The sequence below is a fragment of the Diorhabda sublineata genome, chromosome 1 (genome assembly GCF_026230105.1).
Source record: "Diorhabda sublineata isolate icDioSubl1.1 chromosome 1, icDioSubl1.1, whole genome shotgun sequence".
In the NCBI taxonomy this organism is placed as follows: domain Eukaryota; kingdom Metazoa; phylum Arthropoda; class Insecta; order Coleoptera; family Chrysomelidae; genus Diorhabda; species Diorhabda sublineata.
Genome location: NC_079474.1, coordinates 40,000,090 through 40,022,763, shown reverse-complemented (window position 1 = coordinate 40,022,763; position 22,674 = coordinate 40,000,090). Strand labels below are relative to the sequence as shown.

The 22,674-nt window shown below is 32.0% G+C and overlaps 1 protein-coding gene and 1 non-coding gene across 2 annotated transcripts in view; one reads left to right on the top strand and one right to left on the bottom strand.

Moving 5' to 3' along the window:
* LOC130446450 (rap guanine nucleotide exchange factor 4) overlaps window positions 1-22,674 on the bottom strand; it is a 281,452-nt gene that overhangs the window by 167,858 nt on the left and 90,920 nt on the right. Inside the window, exon 2 of the mRNA XM_056782724.1 lies at window positions 15,270-15,412. Within this exon, the coding sequence (XP_056638702.1) occupies window positions 15,270-15,412 (143 nt within the window). The remainder of the gene's footprint in view (window positions 1-15,269; window positions 15,413-22,674) is intronic.
* On the top strand, window positions 1,002-1,074 carry Trnar-ucg (transfer RNA arginine (anticodon UCG)). Its single transcript has one exon. It is a non-coding gene; the product is annotated as a tRNA-Arg (tRNA).

Sequence of the window (22,674 nt, the reverse complement as noted above, 5' to 3'; positions counted from 1 at the left end):
TTAAATCGTAAAAAAACGGTTTTGCAAAATAATCCTTTACAAAAAATTTTCTAGTTCTTATATTTTTTTTTGTATTCTACATAAATTAATAAACAATTTAAAAAAAACCAAAAAGAATGATTTTTTCAGTTTTTATAGCTTAAAACAATCAATTTTCGTGAATAGATTCGTACTATATTCTTCAATGTTAATAGTTTTTGGACCATTAAAAATCGAAAAAAAGGATAAATTTTATAATTTTGGTCTCAAAATGTTCCATTTTACGACGAATTTATGAAAAATATACGAACTTGATTCCACGACGTCAGAAATAGTTACGAAGGATTATATGTAGAAAGTCATTTTTTTTGCATTTAAAGTCATGAAACTGTAAAAAATATCTATTTTTTTTAATTTTCGTATTTTTTTTATAAATCCGCCGTAAAATGGAACATTTTGAGACCAAGATCATTAAAATCCATCCATTTTTCGATTTTCTAGAGCCAAAAAACCAGGTGACCGCGAAAGTGTATAATTACCTTAACAAAGCACAATGGCAGACATTACAGGTAGCATGAGTGCATCTAGAAAAGCCATGCTTCTCTCATGGCTATATGTAGCGTATTCACGTGTATCTAATGCCCGGAATGCCCAAAGAAAAACCTTATAACATAGTCTACAAAAATATTCTAAATTAATAGACAGCATGTTATCTTTTCAATTGTTAGAATTCAAAACTATTTATTTTTGTTATAGGAAAATATATTTTAACATTTGTTATTGTATTTCCATTAAACATGTTTTGAAACTTTATTGTATGTAGTAATTTTTAAAAATCGATAATACTAACCAAGCAATAAAATAAAGTTATCATATTGATATATTTATTTCTATTATAATGATTTCTGATATTTATTTAATGCGAGTGAAGCCGCGGGTAAAAACTAATTCAATTATATTACATTATTAAAAAATCAATTTTGTAGGATTCACTCTCAGCTTGTAACGCTCCATAATATGTAGACCGTGTGGCCTAATGGATAAGGCGTCGGACTTCGGATCCGAAGATTGCAGGTTCGAGTCCTGTCACGGTCGGAGATTTTTTTAATTGGTTTGAATCATTTTCAGTTTTGTTATTAGTTTGAGAAGGTATAAATGGATCAATATCAAATTGGAAATTTATTTAATTAGAATCGAAGCGTAAAGAAAAAGCACTTTTTCGTATACTTACGAGAAATAAATTAAAATGTCAGTTGTTAGGTCAGTTATTTAGTTTAAAGTTCAAAAACAATATACACTTTTGAGTATAGCAGCTGTTCGTTAAGGGAAAGTCTGCTTAAAATGCAAACCCGAACATTAATTAAAGGCGGGTTGTAATCACCATTGAAGTCATCCGTCATAGTTATTAAAAAGACCAGCTTGTTATAAATAAATCATTATGTGCCGTACACAACTGATACACTAGTTTGGAGATTGAGGAAATGTTAAACAACGAGGTTATGTCGATATTCATTTTCATGAAAATGTATACAGACTGGGAATCAACTGGCATAAGAATACGTAATAAATGTTAAAAAACTTCATATTTCTTGATTATGTGCGTCGGAGAGGGCAAACTCGTCGCCAAGTCACCAACTCCACTAATTTGATAGGTAAATTGGTCACCGAGTTTTTATATCCAAACCAAAATAGAAAACAAATAGTAAACTTTACTTAGACTAGATCATTATCCAAAAGCAACATTTATATAAAATCAAACATACTCAAACATTTTTATCTTTAAAATTGGTACTGACATCAACACTTTGTATTTTTACATACGTTTAATTTTTGTCATTCTTTTAAGTTTTCAAGGAAGACATATATGGAGAGATCCGCTTTGTAAAAGAGAGAACTAAATTTTGCACGCAACAATTAATCGTTCTTGTAACCGAATCACTTTCTTCCGCCCACATAGAAGGAAGGATGTCTGCTATTTCGACGATATTTGTCTCTATCAAATAGTCATAAAATGTAACCAAAAGTTCACTTTTTGGTTTGTACGCCATAAATCGAAGGTGAAACCACTTCATTTGGATTCAAATAAGTCAGCTCGATACTGTGTTGAACCATATTCCTATTTCGATCTATGAGTAATTCGATTGAGTTAACATTTCGGTATCATATTTGATGAGAATGGAATTGGCAACTGTTTACTTCCACATTTCGCCAAACCCAACCCAATGCTAGATGGATGGTTTTTTAATAATTAACAGAAATTTTTCGTGTATAGAAATTAAGAGCTTTCCATAAATCTTACATTTTTATAGGTATAAACACATTGTAAGTTGTCTTATTTTGTATCAACTAAAATACTAGTGGCCATCTTGGAGTCCGTGACTCCAAGAACTTGGCGCAGAAGGAGAATGTTTCACATATAAGATATTTTGTCCATATTGTTAATGAACAAAAATTGTACAACGTTTCGCCCTATGCGCTGCAGAGAACTCCATGCACTTTTTTGCAAAAGCTCTACAAATAAAGCCTTTCATTTATACCTCCTCTTTCCTTCTTCTTCCATGTACTTTAAATAAAGTTTCTGCTACCTTTTAGAATGTGAATGTGCGAATCTCCGCTCCTAAATATCGGGTTCTTCTTTCCAGTAGTTTGAAGCCTTGCTCTACAACGCAGCTTCCAACACCTACATGACGTTTCTCCAATTTTCAAGACTTTGTTTCTGAAAATTGTGAAATTTTCGCAAACCGACTTTTCCAAAATTCACTTTCAATAACTGATACCCACATTTTTCACTATGATTCACTTCCCTCAAAGGAAATAGCAATGAATGGAAGCAAATTGACAAGAAACTGTTTATTTTAGATTTGAGGTTTGTTTGCTAAATAAGTATGAGCCTATTTTCTGTATCTTCAGATGCAAGTAGGTAGTCAAGTAAATTCTGGCAACAAATTTACATGTCATTAGTAGCCACTCTTTTCAAAATATAGGAAAATAGAACTACAAGAAACAAAGAATATATATTTATAATTTCACCACAGATGACGATCATTACAAGCAAATGGCTGCGGGTACAATTCAACTTAAGTTACGAAAGTAGATTGCACTGGGTATCCTTAGATCATGACAACCATCTATTATTAGCTGAGGAATTGTAGCAAAGAACGGAGGAAAAAGTATGAAATAGGACATGGGTATATGAAACATGAAATAGATTTAACAAATTTATAGAAGAAAATTTTTGAAACTCAACATACTTACCTTATATTTTATGATGAGAGACTACAAATGGCTCTACAAATTTTTCGAAAGTACATAAACCTCTAATGTAAATTTCCATCGTATACAATATTAAGATACCCTCGGGAATCAACGTGCAAATTAAGTTTATGTTGTAGACGTGTTCTTCGTGCTTAATTTTCGGTAGGCGCTGCTTAAGTTGTTCTACATATCTCATTAAGAGGAATCTCAGTAAATGGAGTAAGGAAGCTTCTAATAATTCATTGCTCTTTGGGAATAATTGATAATGAGCTTTCAATGATTAGGATATAATCAACAATATGATCGCTTGTATTAGATATTGATATTTAAAAAACTTTTCAGATATATCATAGTACGTTCACGTTATTTTGCTTCAATTGGAGACATTGGAACTTCATTGAAAATGCCTACATTCGAACACAAATGCTGATGAAGTAAATATGTCAACAAATAATAAACAAGAGCAAAAATCAGTGAAGTTTTACTTCATAAAAAAATAATAAATGAATCAATAAGCCCCTGGTTCAGTGTACAAATAATCAAAAGTCTTATTACTCTATTTATCGAAACAGTAGTTCACTCAGAATCCTTTCTATGGTGTGTTTATGGCTTCTGCAACAATTTTCCAATTTATAGAATTAGACAGTTTTTGTTTTTGTAAAAAAACCGGCATGCATTTGTATGCAAGACCGAAAGCAATCAATGACGATGGATGTTTTTGGAAACCGTTCATTTTCCAAAACAATCTTTGCCTCAACGTTTTTCTAGTTAAAAGCAAAGCTTAATTAACATGAAATATTCAATATTTGGCAAATAGTTCTCCTATTTTGTTATTTCCAAGGAAAAAGAGTAATTAATTAGGAGACAATCTACCACATCAATTCAACAATCTCAATAAATTCAATAAAATAAATTCAACGCCAACCAACAACAACTAACTAACCTCATCTAACCTATTCAACTTCCCTCATACCGACCTAACCTATAAAATTTAATGTCATTCATAAATTCACCAATCAATATTTAACATCATTCACAACAACCTAACCTTATCTAACCTAAAAATCAATAGCGTCAATTTGAATATTGAATTTTATTAATGAATCTAATGTTGTTTTAGAAGATAAAAAAAATTTATCACACCGCAATCTTAACTAATTGATGTAAGTAATTTTGATTACATCTATACTATTACACATATTTTTATATTGTACTTGACCATAATTTCAGTCCCAGACGATAAATAAGTATTCGAAAGATCGGAATACATTAGAGTTAGTACACTTTGGTGTTTAATTTTGCCACATTCCCACTACTAATATAGCTGGCAATCAGTCACACCAATCAATGGTATAGACATAATGTTTGGTAATAATGTTTATTGTCATAAATTGCCATAATTTACTATTAAATAATGATTAGATTGGTAAGTTCAATTCTCTGAACGCAATGGTGTTTTTTTTCCTCGAATGTAATTACTCACTTAACATAGTAATTAAAATAAACCAGCAAAAAAGTTTCTAGCGAAGCTTTCAATGAGATTAATTATTGTCTAATTGTCCAAGACAACACGATCTATTACATTCATACGTATAACTAGAATCAGTTTGAGAGAAAATAATTTGGACTGAATCAGATACCTGAAATAACACGTATACAAGAACTAAAACTTGTAGCTCTAATAATGGATCTGGAAATAATGACAGATGTAGTTAATAGCTGTTATTTATGTCTAGAGCTTTCGATTACCAACTTCAATCTGGTTACGTGAAACGCGAACATTTCGGAAAGTTTATTAATGTATTATCAACATTATTCCATGGTTCCTAAGGCAATACTACATTTATAGGTAATTATATTTTAATGAAATAAAGCGTAACTACTTGCTTAATAAATATTTTTATGGGTTCGATTTATGGATGCTACTTAAAATACGTTATTAGAGCTTGATCGTAGCCATCATGGTTTATGTTTATGAGATACTTAACGACATCTTGTAATAAATTTACTTATATTTGTAATAGAAGCGGACATAAACTGCCGAATTTGGTTGTTTCATTCAATTATTTTTGATATATTATCTCAACAGATAACAGAAATGAGAGGATATGAAGAAAATTAAACTACCAAATATATAAAAAATTGAAAGAAGCAGAAGGAGCAGATCCCGAAATAATGGTTAGATATTTTTATCACAAAACAAAGGATTTAGATATTTAAAAGTGATAATTATGCTGTGAATACCATAAATAATGGTATTTGTTTTGCTATCCATAGATCATTTCATCAATTTATGCATGGAGAGTATAAAAATGGAATGATATAGTGAATTTACTCTTAAATGTATAGTTCTCCCTTTTAGTTTAATTTTAGAAATTATTTGAGGAGCAATATAAAACTTACTCCACTAACAATGTTATGGAGTTATAGAATGGAATTTACCTATAATCCGCAATATCATAGTTTTATTTGTTTAGTTTGCTGTATCAGCAATAGAGAATTACTGTAGTAACAATAAAATCTGTGTAAAATTATTAAATAAAATTTCAGGGTCACATACAGTGGCGTGAGTTTCGTAGCATCCGGGTATCGATTCAAATATTACACGAGGGCCGTTTTTTTTCAACCTCCAATCGCTCCGTGCAAACGCTATGCGGGCATACACTGTAGGCGACTGCGAAGCTCTCGTACTACACTGCGCCATCGTTGACATTTAGGCGTCAGTCGGCGTTGTGCTACAGTCACGTAAACATGTCCGCCATCATTGATGCTCCCGCCAAGTGTGAGAAATGTGATAGTGCTACAGAAATCCATCGGATAATGATGTGCATGGAGAAAACTTCATGAGTAATGATGTTGTGTGTGAATGGTATCGAAAATTTAAAGACGGCGTAATGATGTGCATGATGAAGGGGACCAAGGAACGCAAATCTGTCGTTTCTAGACTTAATATCTTCATATATGTACAAACTAGTGCACCTAACACTCTGAAGAACCTAGCAGATCCATAAAATTCCTCAATTATTTTTGTTTTTTTTTCGCGTTAGTTGAAGGAAATTTTATAACAGCATGGTAAATAATTTTTGAAACAGTTGATTTCTTAATACCACTAAAGTCGCCAAGAACAATATAGAAACTATCTGTAGCGAGAAATATCAAATTTATCAATAATTTATTCATTGGTGAGACAGCTCTTGACAAATTTCTAGAAAAAATTTCAATGAAAAAATAAAAACACAAAAAGAAAGATTTATTAGGATAGCACATCGCCGATTTGTTTTATTTTGTAAACTGTGTTCTATTTCTTGAAAAATAACCTGGACGGAGGGGAGGGTCTCTGTATACGGAGCCGTTTATAGAATTCATCATCGGCCCAAAAATTGTAATGATCAATTTTATGACTAACGGTATAAGCTCGTTCTTCTGGCAATTCCTGTATTTTCTCAATCAATTCCTCATCAAACAAATATTCTTAATCTTCGATAGCATCCATATTAAATATTTAAGGTGTAATAGATAAATAAACACTCTTTAATTGACACTTGTGACTGCCTAATAACTTATTTGGTAAATATTTCGATTTATTCGAAGGTGAAGAAATCGAATTTTTGATTATTCGGAGAACAAAAGTTAGTAGGGACTTTATTAGGAAGTGAAGAAACTAGGCCTTAGTTTAGTTTTGTTAGGAAATATGACTTGTTTCAGCTACGGAAAATGAAATTGCAGATATTATCGAATTGGAACTTCATAGGATCAGTTGCAATACATTTTTAACACAAAAAACTAAGGATAAGAATATGGCGATTACCAAAGCATTAAAAATTGTTATATTATTTTTGCAACAAATAAAAAGTTCCAATAGTCCCAATATTTTTCTTGGTAGAACAAAGTTAGACCGTCATGATTTGCAAATTACGATTAAATAGACAATAAGAGAAGCCAAATCTTAAGCAACGCATCACGATCAATTTTGTACGAAATTTGTTGATACAAAGAGTGAACTTACGATGAAATATCTAGAGTGTTCGGCGATGATTGTATGAACCATTCACAAGTGTTTCGTGGTTATAAACTATTCTAGAATTGGGAAAGTGAGGAAGACGAAGAAAACAGATCGGTCGAGGTACGCTTTGGTACGAATGTCAAGATCATCGGTTTACGTTTCAAATGATAACAGACGATAAAAGATTTCGCATGTAACATGATTCCGAAAAGCCTTTCAGAAGAAAAATCATTCGTAGAAAACGGTTTGGAACAGTCAAAAAGTGATTCTATGCTTATCGACTGCATTATTGCGGCTGATTAATATGCTGCATCACGACATTGCACCCTGCCACTACGCGTTTAAACATGTTTGATTCATATTTTCACTTTTGACAAAAAGTTTGCAGATACCCTTCTATCTATCGCCCCATTACTTATTATCTTTGAAATCGAAAAAGTCGTGCATTTCGGATGCATTGAAAATATCCTAACATCTGTGATAGGTGTAATCGAAGATTCCAGTAGATCCCTGTACTTGTTGTATTAATGCGGAAGGTAAATACTTCGCAGGGGTTTATATCGAATATGATGTATATTTTGAAAAATTTTATGCGTTATCTACATAAGTATATCGCTCTCCAATTATCCGACTGTGTATAATGAAAATCAAAATTCTAGCACATGATATATTTTCCAGTTTTTTAAAATCGACTAAAATTATAATCTCCGTTTATGCTGCTCAGTCGATATTGCAAAGTTCTACAATTATAATAGTAAGAAGTATTTACTATGTAATGAATAACTCAAAATTAACTGGAAAATAAAATTTATAATTTTCTTGAATTTTCAAATTATCTGAATTGAACGTAAAAAAATGAAAATCTCCAATAACAGAATTCAAAAACTGATGATAATACCACATAAACTGACAAAACAATGAAATATCGAACATAGTTTCCTATAAAATTTCTTATCTTAATGGTCTTTTGTACTAGATAAAGGCCACGTTTCTAACAATGAAATGTCTACTACCTGTCAACTGGAATTGCGTTTTCAACTCAGTATAAATTTTCAGTAGTCAGCTACAGGAGCACAAAGATATTCAACAAAGAAAATGCTATGAAAAGATATATTTCAGCGTATGTTAAGTTCAGTTAACTCCAAAATCAAAGTGGTTCACAGTTTTCGCCGTCCGCTTTGCGAGCTGTAAAACCACTTTGATACCTCTGGTTTTCAATATTTTATTAAAAGGCATAATAAAATCGATTGCGTTCTCTATTTTTTGTGGCTATTAAAAAGGGCTTTGATTTTCCTCAAATAAATCCTGAAATATTGGAATTGCTTTTCAAATTAGACTTTAATAATCTATAATATCGACAAATGATGGGCGCATTTGTATTTCAAACATACGTACTGTTATTACAATACTATATATAACAAACTAAAACGGAAATTAGTCAGTTTACGAAATATGACAATAATTTAATTCTTATATTGTCGTTTGGAAATAAGAAAGTGAAGTGTTTATATTCGTTCTTGAAGGAATATAAGAATTATCAAAAAGCTACATCCGCAAAACTGATATAATAGGGCGAATTTTGAAAAAGTGCTAATAATACTCATTCCCACGACAAAAGTTGAGAATTTCACTAGTTGATGTATTCTTAGTATCCTCGTAAGGAACCAAAGTGCCGCCAAAGAAAAAGTACACCTGGAAATGTCCAGATCAAAAAATAAATAAAATATTCAGTCACTTGTCAACGTGATTAGTAAATATTAACACTACACAATCATAAATGAACTTCGGTAGATGTCGCAAACAATTAGATAGAGCTTCAATCCAATCAAGATCGCGTGTAATGTTAATAAAAATTTCAAAAATGAATTTTCTAGGGTAAAGGCACTAAAATGTGAAACTATGATAGATATGTTATCGTCCACTATTCATAGAACTTTATTTCATGTTAAAGTTGTGGGAGAACAGGTATCACAAACATATTTACGATTACGAGAATATATTAAATTTTAGATTACCAAGATTTATAAGACGAGCATTGCATACTTTTTATTTGCTATAATCAAAAACGTAATTCCTAATGTAAATCGTGAATTGAGCAAACATTTGGCCGAGCTCAACTTCACTTTTGGTTAAATTTAATTAGCAGCAATTGAAAAATCACTATTCAGACGTTGAAAAATATGGGTTGATACAACCATCTACAATAATTAGAAAGGGTTTCAAATATTAACAATCAAAGAACTGCGGCTTATAGTAACATTTGATTTGCGTTACACTCTAAAAAATTGGGTATAATCACCAGGATTTCAACGATCATAGTCGATTAAGCAATAGTAGATCAAACAGTCTAAAAGCTGAAATGCAACAATCAAATTACATCGATTCAATTACATTCAATAAGTTTTTAATAAAATGGCTTGTAGACACAATATAACTACTACCACCGCGTCATTGGAAGCTTGGCAATAAATAATTTATTTGCACACAGACAAAGTGTTAAGTGGGGCGATATAATATAACTTTTAAAATTGTAGTCGTGGAGCGTTTACTACGTACTGACATAAATGAAGATACCCCCTTAGCATTGGGAAAGTTTAGAAATCATATTCGGAAATAGAAAAACATCAGTTAAAAATTGAATTTTCTAATGGATCATCAATTGCTTTTGATTTTGAGATTGATCATGGTAACAAAAATAGTAACAATATCAACAATATCGGACTAAATTATATCATAAATGTCCTTTGATTCATGACTTTATTATAAAAACTTTGTTTATCGTTAAATACGATGTATGAAATAAAACACAATAAATTTTTAAAATTAATAAATATTAATTATAGAAGAATAGACTAAATCTACTAGATTCCTCCACCACAGGCACTTAATTTCTGTTTCCGAAGAGGTAGCTAACTAATTTGTTCCATATAGTTTAGTGTATTTGTTTTTGTACCAAACTAAGAGCTACAACTATCAATCTTATCAGTCTAGAATGCTAATTTTACGTTCAATAATGACCAAGATAAATCGGTGCAATTAATTTACAAGATTCTGGTTTGATTGCTGGAATCTATATCTGCGAATATCTTTAGAGCGTTTTTATTCCAATAAAATGATAAAAGGAAGAGATTAACGGGGATAAAAACATGAAAATACTGTAAGTATATACTGCAAAACAATAATTTTGTATTACTTTACGTAACTATGCAAATAAAAGGTATTGAAATATTTGTAAATTTCAACGGAGAATGATTGAGTTTCCAACACAATGACCAATCCCACTGAAAGTATAGGAAATTGATAGTGATTCATAATCCATCATTGAAAAAAAGTTGGGTAAGTTTTGTGATGTTTAGGTATACCGAATTCGGCCATTTTCATCTCATATCAAAGAAACATTTTTGACAATAGTGACAAGTGATAAATATTTAAAATCCGAGAATCGAAATTCATCCGGTTTATAGAGCCTTGCGGTGCCCAATCTCCATTTCTATCTGTCCTCTCAGTCCTCTGGTCTGAGATCTTCTTGCCCACTCCTTTTATCCAAGTCATTTTCCGTCTTTCTTGTTTACGTCGTTTCACTGGGTTCCAATTCATTATTTATTATTTGCTTCTCTCTAATAATCTCTGCATTTCTAAATAAACTGAAGGTACTGATCATTGATAATGATGTTATAAACCCGACCTCATTTTAGGAATTGGTGAGCCGCCACATAAGTAACAAAAGATGTAGACAGCTATTTTGCTGTTCTTACATGAAAGTAGTACTGATCATTCATCATCAAGAATCACAGACTTTTTAAGTTCAGCAGATGTGTGTTGAAAGTGAAAGTTGTTTATTATATAGACACAGAAAAATGTGGAAACATTAGAACAATGGTCCTGAAAGGCCATCTTATAAAAGTTTGGCTTATAAAAGGAGAATAAATAGAACCCGAGGAGGCAACGTAGCTACAAATTCAGGTGGTAAAAGATAAGAGGAAATCATATCTATATCATATGGTAGAAATATATAAGTTTAGAAAGTCTTATATAAATCTTTTGACAATAATTAACATAAAATATTGAGAAACATAAGGATTAATCAATTCATTCAAAAATTAACATCAAAGAGACGAATTTTTATATAGTCTTCACTAACCAAATATTAGTGTTATTTGATCCATCAACTGAAGGAAAAACCAAACAATAGTTTTAAGTCAAATGGGTTGCTATGAAACGTATCTATAAAAGGTTTGCTTATAGGATTAAAATTGGATAGATTGGTAAGAAAATGGAAACTTTTGTTAAGGCGAATATTTGTTGTACGTGGAGGAGTCCATAGTGTTGCTCCGCGTTTATTACATTTTGTCTGCGAAATTTCCATAAATCTTTCCAACGATACATGAATTTAGCTGGGCAATATTGTTAAGTATTTATCATTCAGATGATACGAAACCAAAAACACAGGTTTTTAGACATAGTCTAGCTATAACTCCTCCAGTTCCTCCAGCTTTCCTCCAATTCTATATTCCGTCCAAAAAACAGTGAATTGCTGAAGTTTGTGTCGAATCTTGTCTACATTTCTTCATGTTTGGAAACAAGAAATAGTCTTTCTGGACTAAATTCGGAGAATTGAGTGGAGGATCGAGCAATTAGTAGTCCATTTCAGGGATTTTTCAATGGTTTTAAAAATGTTTTCCTAAAAACCAAATCTTGGCTCTCTTTGATCTTTCAGGAATACACTGTTCTGATTACTATCTCAGGTGTATAGTGGTGGATCTACGTTTCGTAACTTATCCCGACTCGGACGCAAAACTACTTCATATTGCGGTTGAACAAAGTCAAATATTCCTACATGGTTTGTGGTCAATTGTAAGCAAAAGCGGAAAGTTTTCTCATAACGATACCCAGCAATCACACGACATCATCTCTTTCTATTTTCAACTCGTGTCATGAACTAGTCTGATGTTAATGGCTATCTTCTTTTTTTTCTAGTATCCTTTTCGGGGGTCAGAATATCAGGGTTATCTCATTCATTATCCTACCCACCTATTTTTCATAGTGGTTTCATCTCTATTGGTGTTAATTTACTGTATCTCTTTTTATTCATTATCCAGGTTTCATTTCCTCACAAATGGCTATCAGTCAAACTTATTGTCACGGTTTGTTCATATTCTGGCAGGAATAAAAAATCAATCGACAGATATCTAGTGGATCCATAATTCAAGTAGCGTCAGTGCAGTTTTAAAAAAAATTTCATCTAGTGTAATATCTAGAAAATCGCCACACATTTATTATTTGAAAAGACACTTAAATTATTTATTCACCTAAAAGCAACATATTTGATTTCTCTCAACTTATCCAACAGTCGCTGTGAATTATTTACTGTGAAGCAGTTATTTGCAATTTGCATACTAAATATATATAACTTTGTTCACTATATGTGTTTTCCCTCCCAGCTTTTTCACCAGTTTCGATATCGATAAAATATCGAGGATAACATTGTATTAATTTCCTACATCTTGTTTGAAAAGCTTTTGTAATATTTTCTGTTCTGTTTATTGTCTACAGAATAACTTCAATAAAAGTACATTTTATTTAAATTATTTGTTTCGAATACACCTTTTGGTATTATGTGTAGACAATGATTTTATAATAAAATTTACGCATTTTCATGTTACAATTTAGAACTTTTTTGTTCAAAAAAACTACCTCTTCAACTATAAAGCTGCTGTAACTAATAAGAAACTCCATTAAGTTCCCTTATTTTTACTCTATACATTATCTACATTCCTCACGAGAATCACACAAAGACGTATAAATCTTTCGCAAAAATAACTTGTGTCTGAACAAAAAGAATTGTAATATGTGTTAAAGCAATCCTGAAAACATTTTATCTCTACACAGTTCTTTACATTGTACTCTTTTGCTCTAACAAAAATAAAAACTTGACAAGAGCCCCTACTAGAATCTCTTCGAAGACGTATTTTTAAACGTTTTATCTTATTCCTTTAAAGGCGAATGTAAGTTGCAGCTTGTCTATTTCAAGTTGATTTATATCTGCCGTCGAAACATGAAAATGAAATTACATTTAAATGAACTTCGTTACGTTTATACGAAAACGAATCGTTATAATTTATTTAGTGAAAAAATAGTTTGTTATTACTCTAGTGGAATGAAAATTATAGTCGTCTATTATTTTACAAAAGCGTTTTTTGTGACAAACAATAACATTCAAATCGATGCGAAATATTCAGAGTAGTTTATGTGACAATACGTTTTAATCAATTGCACATCGGTTTAACTCATATTAATCACATACTAGTTTATAAAATTACTAAAGAAAATTATTGTTTTAAATTGGATTACAAATTTTGACAAAAGTGTAAATAAATAATAAAAAATAAATATGCACTACTATGATTTGAATAATGCAGTTGCAGTTCTAGAAAGTTAATTTCAAATTAAAGCTCAAAATTACACAAATCAAGTTTTAAAATAAGAAATTATTGAAAAACCGATGAAAGGGTTGAAGAAGAATTGTTAGGATCCCACAAGAAGTTAGTTAATTGGCCAATTTATCGTCATTAACCTTATTATCTAGTAAATTCTGAAAACGATATGAAATTAGTTATACTCCTTTCAAAGAATGGTGGTTATTATTTTTTTCATAAAATGTCCTTCTTGTGTATTCTTACCGGTACTAATAATATCAAATCCTTCAAACGAACTAACTTAAATTGTAGATAACGGTCGCACGATAACTAACATGGCGGAAATTGCTCCAAGAACAGCCTCGTACTCGTACACTGTCGACACTGGAAAACTTCCAAATATACTTAAACATCAAAATTTCAGCGTATTTAAAAAACAATAAACAGCTTTTTGCAATCGCAACTCCATATTAAGGGACAAACTATATTTCCAAGCAATACCCCAAAGTACCTAGGGTATATTGTGGAAGGGAATACAAAGGCAAACGCGAAACAAGTACAAAATTTGCAATGGGCAAACTTTACCCTCTTTACTGCAAAAACAGTGTCTACACAAAACAAACTTCTCACATACAAACAAATCATAAGAACCATTTTAACACATGCAGACCCAGTTTATCACACAGGAACCAAACACAATTTCTACTCCCTGCAGATGGTACAAGTGCGTCCAATAACGCGTCCAATAACACCTATTGATTTTGGAAATCCTATTTTTCAGATGCTTGTCAGGAATAACTCAGCTGAAAGATACTAGGAACCACATCTATCTACCGGGGAAAAAATTTTTATCCTCGCACCAAATTTGTGAGAAATTTCCTGTAACTCTCCAGATGTACACGAATCATCTAAAAATCACTAGTCAACAATATTTTTATGTATATATTAGATGCTTTATATTTAGGTAATGAAACGGTAAATAAAGTCATTTTTAATAATAAAATATCAAATCCTCATAACTTTAGGTCTGAATATTCAAATATGAAGGCTTGCTTTTTCCAAGGAAAATAATGATACTTGAAATTACAACAAACTGAAGGCATTCATGAAATAGAACTCTTGAGAAATGGGGTCAAAGAAATTAAAAGCATTTGACAATATTTCTAAACAAATCTCCAAATTCCCAGTTTTTCCTCATAAAAGGACGTCAGTATTTTTTTATAAGCTATTTTGAAACTGCTTATTGCAGATCATTGCTATTTTCTGTATCGCACCAAATATTGGGTATGGGTAAGATATGAAAAAAGTACCTATACTCAATAAACATAGTTCATAGTTGAGTTTTCAGTTCTTCCTGATATCTATGGAGTTGGAAAAAATAGCTATTTAATTATACAATTGTGAGGAGCTTCAACCCCTTCGAACTATTCTTTGCTTTTGGATTTTTCAATGTTGTACGATTCTCGTTTCTCTGTTAAACCGCCGTGCTATAAATACGAACGTTCATCCTTACAACTTGGAATTGAGATACACATGTTAGTATTCTACATCTTACATGGCCGGGTGGCTCTTTAAGACTGAAAGAGACAACGACTAAAGCGAAATTAAAAACTTACGTGTTACTCCTTTCTCAAGATCTTCGTAATATCCACAAAGGGCCAATTGTTGGAGCAAAGAATTCGGAAGTCGACACAGTTGTTCCACGCGTCTAAAACGAGCACAAATTAATTCCACGTCTTTCACATTTCGATCGCACGGCCTGTAACAAAATCGCAATTTTAATTAAATATTCATTTGAGCTAAAACAACGCGTTTAATAGAGATAATTAGCATACACAATGCTTTTCACGTACCCCCTTAAAAAAACTCCTTCAATCTGGAGAAAAATGCATAAATACAGTAATCTCCACTAAATCTATTTGGAACTTGTTTATCTACAGCCATATTTTTTCTCAGATATTTATAGTAAAATGCTCCAAGAGATCCTTAAACGCTGTTTTCATGAATATTAGGAACTACCTATTTTCAACGCCTTAAATAAACGTTATGACTATTCACTTGATTATTATTGTGGAGAGTAGATTCAACCGTGGAGATCACAAGTCTTCTTCCTTCACGACTCGATCCAGCAGTCTTAAGCAAAAGCCTATTCAATATCGTATAAGTACTGATATAGTTAAATATGATACGAGTTCTACAGGTGCTTTCTTAGAATCCTAAAACCATTGTATTGTCTTATACCTGTATATCTAGTAAATTTTGTAACGCTTGTGTTCGTATTCTCAATTGCTGATCTTACCAATAAAAATTCATTGTCTTTGCCTGTGGTAATTGTGATCGTCATCTCACTACCTTTAACACGAACTCTTGCCACCACCGTTTCATATCTTATCTTTTCCGAATAGCCTCGATAAGGATATGTTTTTGCATATGTCCAATTATTCCGAAAAAACAGGCAACCCTACGGTTCTAAATGCTTCGGGCGCGAACAACTTGGATTTAAGTTGACTTTAAAGACTTATACAGTCGACTGTTGTTCAGTTTTGGATTCATATGTATACATTCTTCCCCTATCACGATCTTATATACGTCTTTTGGCACCGCTATTGAATTTTTTCACCATTTCTTTGTACTAATCGACACGAGCTTTTTTTGAGCGATTGGCAAATTATGTGGTATCCAACATGAACAAATATTTTTGAAAGCCAAAAAAATTAATCCTATAGAGAGTTGCGACCACGATTGAAGTCGAAAAACTAGCAAAACACGGTGACTCGAGATGGTGCTTTACACCAATTAATTCCATTTGAAATTCCATTCCAAACATTCCATGTTTCAACACGTTCTAGGTACGTTTACTATTAAAAATGTCAAACTGTATGATGACGCAACCAGATTTGACATATTCACGTCAGTATTGCCATCTCTTAGAACTTAAGCACTCCTCGTAATAATTACGAGTTTAAAAATTAAGTTAAAAACATCACCAAACAAATAAAATAATAATGTACAAGGAGAACTTGAAAGAACCGAGAGAAAGATGATGAAAACTCTAACAGGTCAAGAGCAAATAAAAAAAAGAAACAGAAAAAGAGCCGGGGAAAGAAAATATAGTGAAATACATAAAAGTACAAAGACTGAACTGAACTGGGCATAAAATGAGAAGAAAACCTATTGAAATGATCCAATAAATAACGCAATGGATCCCATTGTGGCCAAGGAGAAGAGGCAGTTCAATAATGACCTGGAGAAACTAAATAGAGGAGGACATAAGAGAACTCAATATAGAGAACTGAAGGGAAAATGCTGGAACCAAAAGGGATGGAAAATAATAGCAAAAGCAGCCAAGACAAACGATAGGAAACGAGGAGTAATCTATCACAAAAAATCATTTTGAAGCCGTAAAAGCGATAGCCATAATTGATAGGCTTGATTATGATGATGATCATAATAGTTAGAAAACTGTTTTTCTTAGTAAGTTTATTGGTCCATCTTTCTCACTAATTCAGCAGCTCACAATTTTAATTTAAGTTGAATAAAAAATTTAGTATGCGTATATATAAAAATATGGATGTAATGTAAAAGAGTAATTGAGATAATCTCAAACACGCTAAATAACTAATAATACCAAACGAATTTCTAAATTAACTCGTTCATATTCAATCTAATTTCATTTGTGTGGATAGTGTAATATGTATATATCATAAACATCCATTTCATTCTTGTCCACTTGAACAACTTACTCAAGAGTGTAATTTAAAAATATAAATCAATCTCATTCATATATCTAATAGCGCGTCCGCCTTCCTAACAAAAAGGTCTGCCAAGAAAAATAATTATCCTATAGGAAAAAAACACCACATCTTTTCTGGGAATCCATCCAAAACATCTGCCACCCAGGTTTCCGCGTGTACTGAAATTAATGTTTGAGTATCGCTTTTTGTTTTCTTGGAAGATCATTAAATGCCACTATAACTGTTCTCTTCACTATGTCTGTTCTCACGAAACGTATTATTGTAATATAAAAATTGCGTTCGATAATCCGACAAAAAACACTAAAATAAAGTGTTCATAGAAGTTATTGCAAATCCCCAGATATTATGCACCTAATGGTGGGTCCACACGATACAGACTTTTGTTCGTAAAGATATCTGTACAGACTATGAAGACGGAGTAAAAAATTTTACCCAAACATCTGGATAGAGTGTCTGGCAAACTTTTTATTACTTCAGACTTTCATTTTTCCAAAGTTTCATTCAGTCTTCTAAAAATTTCCGGTATCAGAAATGTCGAGTACTTCAGTGGAAACAGTTACATTTTATCCAAAATATGGATAAAATGAAGACGTCAGTTATTATTAGTAACCGCAGCTTGCATTATTGCTGAAGAAGAAGAAAAAGAACTGAAAAAAATATCTGTATGGTGTAAAAAGTGGTTATTGCAGTGATATAGGTATTCTCATATAAATGTAACTAGTGAATTAGCTTGCGATGATGGTCGTGATTTTTAAATTTAATTTTAAATTTCTTAGCTACGATAAAAACGCAGACTTACATGCATACTCCGACTTTTGGATCGCACCGACATTTGTCTGTACTGTCTAGTCTGCACAGACAAAATTCTATAGAATTTTATGGAAGTCTGTATCGTGTAGACCCACCATTAGATCATTATATTAACCTTTGAATTTCGTAGATGCCGTAGATTTTACATTGAGTCTAACAAATGCTTGCATATTCTTAATTACATACTCCAAATAAAATTGTTTGTTCTTGTTTTTCGATAAATTGCACACATAAACTTTTTTTAAATTCCTTTTCTAGTGTTGACATTTGTGTCACAGACACTGTTACACAGGTGACACCTTTTTGTTTCCTCGTTTTCTAACACCTGCTGCACCTGCATCTTCAGGAAGATTAACTTGTCCTTGAACCTCGGATAAAACGCCACAATCTTGTTAGATCTAATTTATGAAACTTGAATTTGCCTCGTTTTTCTATGTTGCTTTTGGTAAGGCAATCCCTCAGTAGGAGAAGAAATGAACGAACGTCTGTTCTGAAAATCAGGATTTTTTCCCATGTACAACGCAAATGAGTTGAGAGCACCAATATCAACTATGTTTATGAAAAGTCTAAGTGGCCAACGAGCAGCTTTTCTAGCACATGAATATTCCCTTATCAGTTTGTCAGCGTTATCAACTGCGCCCTTTGTTTTGTTATAATAAAAATTATTGGTGGGTTATTTTTAGTTTCAGGACAAATTTTGTCATCGTCATGTTGCGTACAGCCTAGGTGGACCATTTTGTTTTTTAAGGAATGTATGAAAGAAGAAACACAAATATTGATGATTCTGTAGACCTGGAAGTTACACTAAGTTGCCGCGGTGTGTCGGGGTTATTTTTGCGAAGTGTTCCCGAAAGTGTTAATTGTTTCGTTAACTATTTTGGCATTCCTAATGCATTTTGGATTATTTTTTTTAAAGTAGGTGGGTAGGTAGGTGCTCGGAATAAAACAAAAAACTGAGCTTTAGAAGTCACATTTATTTATAGAGTAAAATATCAAAATTAACAGAATAAAAACATTAACAAAATAAATTCTTGTTCACATCCATTTTAAAGCGTTTATTCAACTAATGAAATATATACACGTTGTTTATAAATATTATAAAATAGCCCAAAACTAATTTTTTTTAGAAACAAATAACAGAAATATTGCCTATAATGTCTATATACGACTCTATATCAAAATATTTTGATAAAGACTGAAGTCAAAACCACAATTTTTTATCAATATTTCAACAATTATTAAAAAAAAACTAATTAGGCTCTACTTAAAAATAAGCAGATATGAGTACTTTTGAAAAAAAATTTTAATTTTGAAATAAATCGCTCGCCAGACGCTACAGGCAATGTCAGAAGAATTCTTAATGAAATGTCTGCGTGTGTAAGGGTGGAGATTAAATTGTTTTTAAATATATATCGTAAAATACTTGAAGGGGTCAGTTTCTTCAAGTAATGAGAAAAATTTGGAGTTTATACCCTTATTATATTGATCTGTCAGTCGTTCTTAAGGAAAAAAATGTTTTTAAAAGATCGCTGACACTCAATTTGAATCCGAAAATATTATCATACTCATTTAATAAATCAAATCGGTTTTTTAGAGAGCTTAAAGTTTGATTTATAATTTTTAAGAAAAAACGAATTTTAAAAGTGGTTTTTCGTTCATGAAGGGTTTCATCTCGGTGTTAATATTCAGTTTTGACTTCAATTTTCTCCTCCGAATATATTTTTGTTTAACCCAGGGCTTTGGCGCTTCTAAAGGATGGCGCCCGTGTGTATTGCACACTGTGCACATATAAGAGCGGGGGCCATAAGCAAAATTCAATAAAACACGATACCTCCGATTTCTTTTTGCTCTTTCAGTCGACAACTTCCCGGTGTACATTTAAAGATTAAAAAAATATGATGTGTTCACGTCTACGGTTGTCCAAATTCCCCTGTAATAACGCTCCAGTTTTGATTTTATAGACTAAAGCAAACTAGCTGCTCATCATATGCAACTGTTTCGTATGGGTGAAAAGACTTCCTATATTTATCAACGAACATATCCCATGACTCTAATTGCCACCAATTTATCATTCTTCCTTCTCTCTTCTCGCGTAGATTTGTCGTCAAATCGTAAAAAGCCTATTATTTGCTCAAATCTATCTCTAGACATGGCGGCTGTTAAAAATGACCGACGTATGGACCTGTTCGTGGACCACATTCCTCAAGTTGATTCTTTTCTACATCTCAGTACCTCAGCTTCAATCAGAATGCCTATAAAACTATCTAGTTCGACCTTCTCAACCAGTAAGCACTGTTTTTTTGGATTTCTTCCACTCCACTTATTGTAACATCTAAGGACTTCTACGTTTGTCTGGAGACAAATTAACTATTTGATTTTGAGTTGTAAAAATCAAATTGAAAAAATCTAAAGGGGCACTTGCATCCACACTATATTCCGTAAGACCTGGACGCTTACAACATTTCCTCATTGTCGTTTGATACTGGCAAATGGTACAGTTTGCCAAACTAGACCATATTTTGAGGTATTTACGTGCACTTTCAAATAAGGAACGACGACTTAAGTTGTGGGTGCGACGGTGAGCGGTATGGCTACGATAGCTTTAAGTGTGGGTTCTTGATCCGAATCTTCTTCAGTTTCTATTTCTATATTGTTCTCTGTTATCGGAACAAGTTCATTGATATCGTTCTTATATTCTTTATCCGATTCATGGTAAATTTCTGATTCCGAACTATCTGTATTCGGGTTTTCAAACATCTCCTAATGCTCGCCTTGTGTCATTGATCGAAAACGTTTCGTTATAACCCAAATATGTAAAAAACACCTTCTTTCTAGTATCAAATTTGACACCGCTTAATGCTGAGTCTCTATTGGTTTCCAGATACTTCCAGCTGCGTAATATTGTGACAATATTGACCTGTGGTGATTCGAGGACTCCTCCATTGGCATTAAAAGGTTAGTAATATATTCAAATTTGGTTGTATTCTCAAACTCACATTCCAGTTTATAATCTCCGAATTTCTGTAATTGTCACTCCATATCTATTATATTGTGAAGATTTTATTTATACTCATCACATATCATTCACAATTCTTGCCAAAGCTATATAAAGAAGAGAACAAACAAAAAAATTCAAGCTGATCGATGTTTGAGAGTCATACTTGTTTATTCAATCGTGCATTTCATTATTAACAAGGAAAATTTTACGTTCCAGCCGTGCACAGTGTGAGCAATTACTTCTAAAACGTCTTCTTATACATTTCGGTGTGTAAGGGTTTTGTAAAATGACTGTTATTATGGTGGTATTGACACTGTCGTCAGGTCTTCGTTCATATTTAAATATAAATAACTTTCTTCAAACAGATCATCCCGAAATGAACTGGAAATTCTGAAAATTCCTTATTACTTATCTACTAACAATTTGAGAATTATAGCTACAATCTCAATATGATACAAGTTTGAGAGTTTAATAAAATAGACTTGAAGGATTTCTAAGAAATTTAGAATTACGTTGTTGAAGATATGATGATGCGTGTAGGAGCAAAAAAATTTGTTATAATCTTTAATAACCGAAAGTTGTTAAAAAGTTAAACTGTTCCGATGCTGTAAAATCTTTATCCAAATCATAGCATACAAAAACTGCAACGGTTCGTTTTTTGTGTATAAATTTCAATGTTATACAGACTATAGTTGGACTAAACTTCCTTGTTATCATCAATGTTTAAATAAAAATACTAAATGCAAAAATTATTTCATAAATTCCCAATCCGGTGCTGGATGCAAATTAACTCTCGATCATAAACTTGTAAAGTTTCTGGTTATGAATATAATATCAGACTTGTCGCTATTCCCAGAATACAATTTGCACTCGAGCAGATTAAAGTGATTACCAACTTTCCTGAAATTGTATAGATTGGATTGGAAACGATATATTGAACTCAAGAATCGCACTAGCTGCTTATTTCATAAACTTCATCCCTACTACTTATGTATATGTATATATAGATATGGGGTCTCGTATACACTGCGACCCATAAGATCTATTGGGTAGAAAAATACTGGAGAACCCAGTATTTACAGCTGAACCATTAATTATTTCTACATATTTTACTTGTATTATCGCTAATTATGGATTTTTCTCGGACAGTTTGTTGAATATTGATGTGCAGATATACTGAACTAACCGTCGGACCAATGTACTAACTTCTTTGTTCACCGAAATCAAATTTGATCATTTTTACAATAAACTCTTCTTCTTTTTGACATAGATTGAACATTCTTGGTTCTTTCAGTTGTATTGATTTCAGAGTGACAAATTGCTGTTCAAATAAACGTCCATTAAGATGTATGTCACTGTTGTATGACATCTCTCAATTTCTTATAACGGAGAATTTAAAACCAATTAAGAAGGCTGAGTTATGAAGTCCCTTCCTCGGCAGTTTGAAAATGTTTTAGC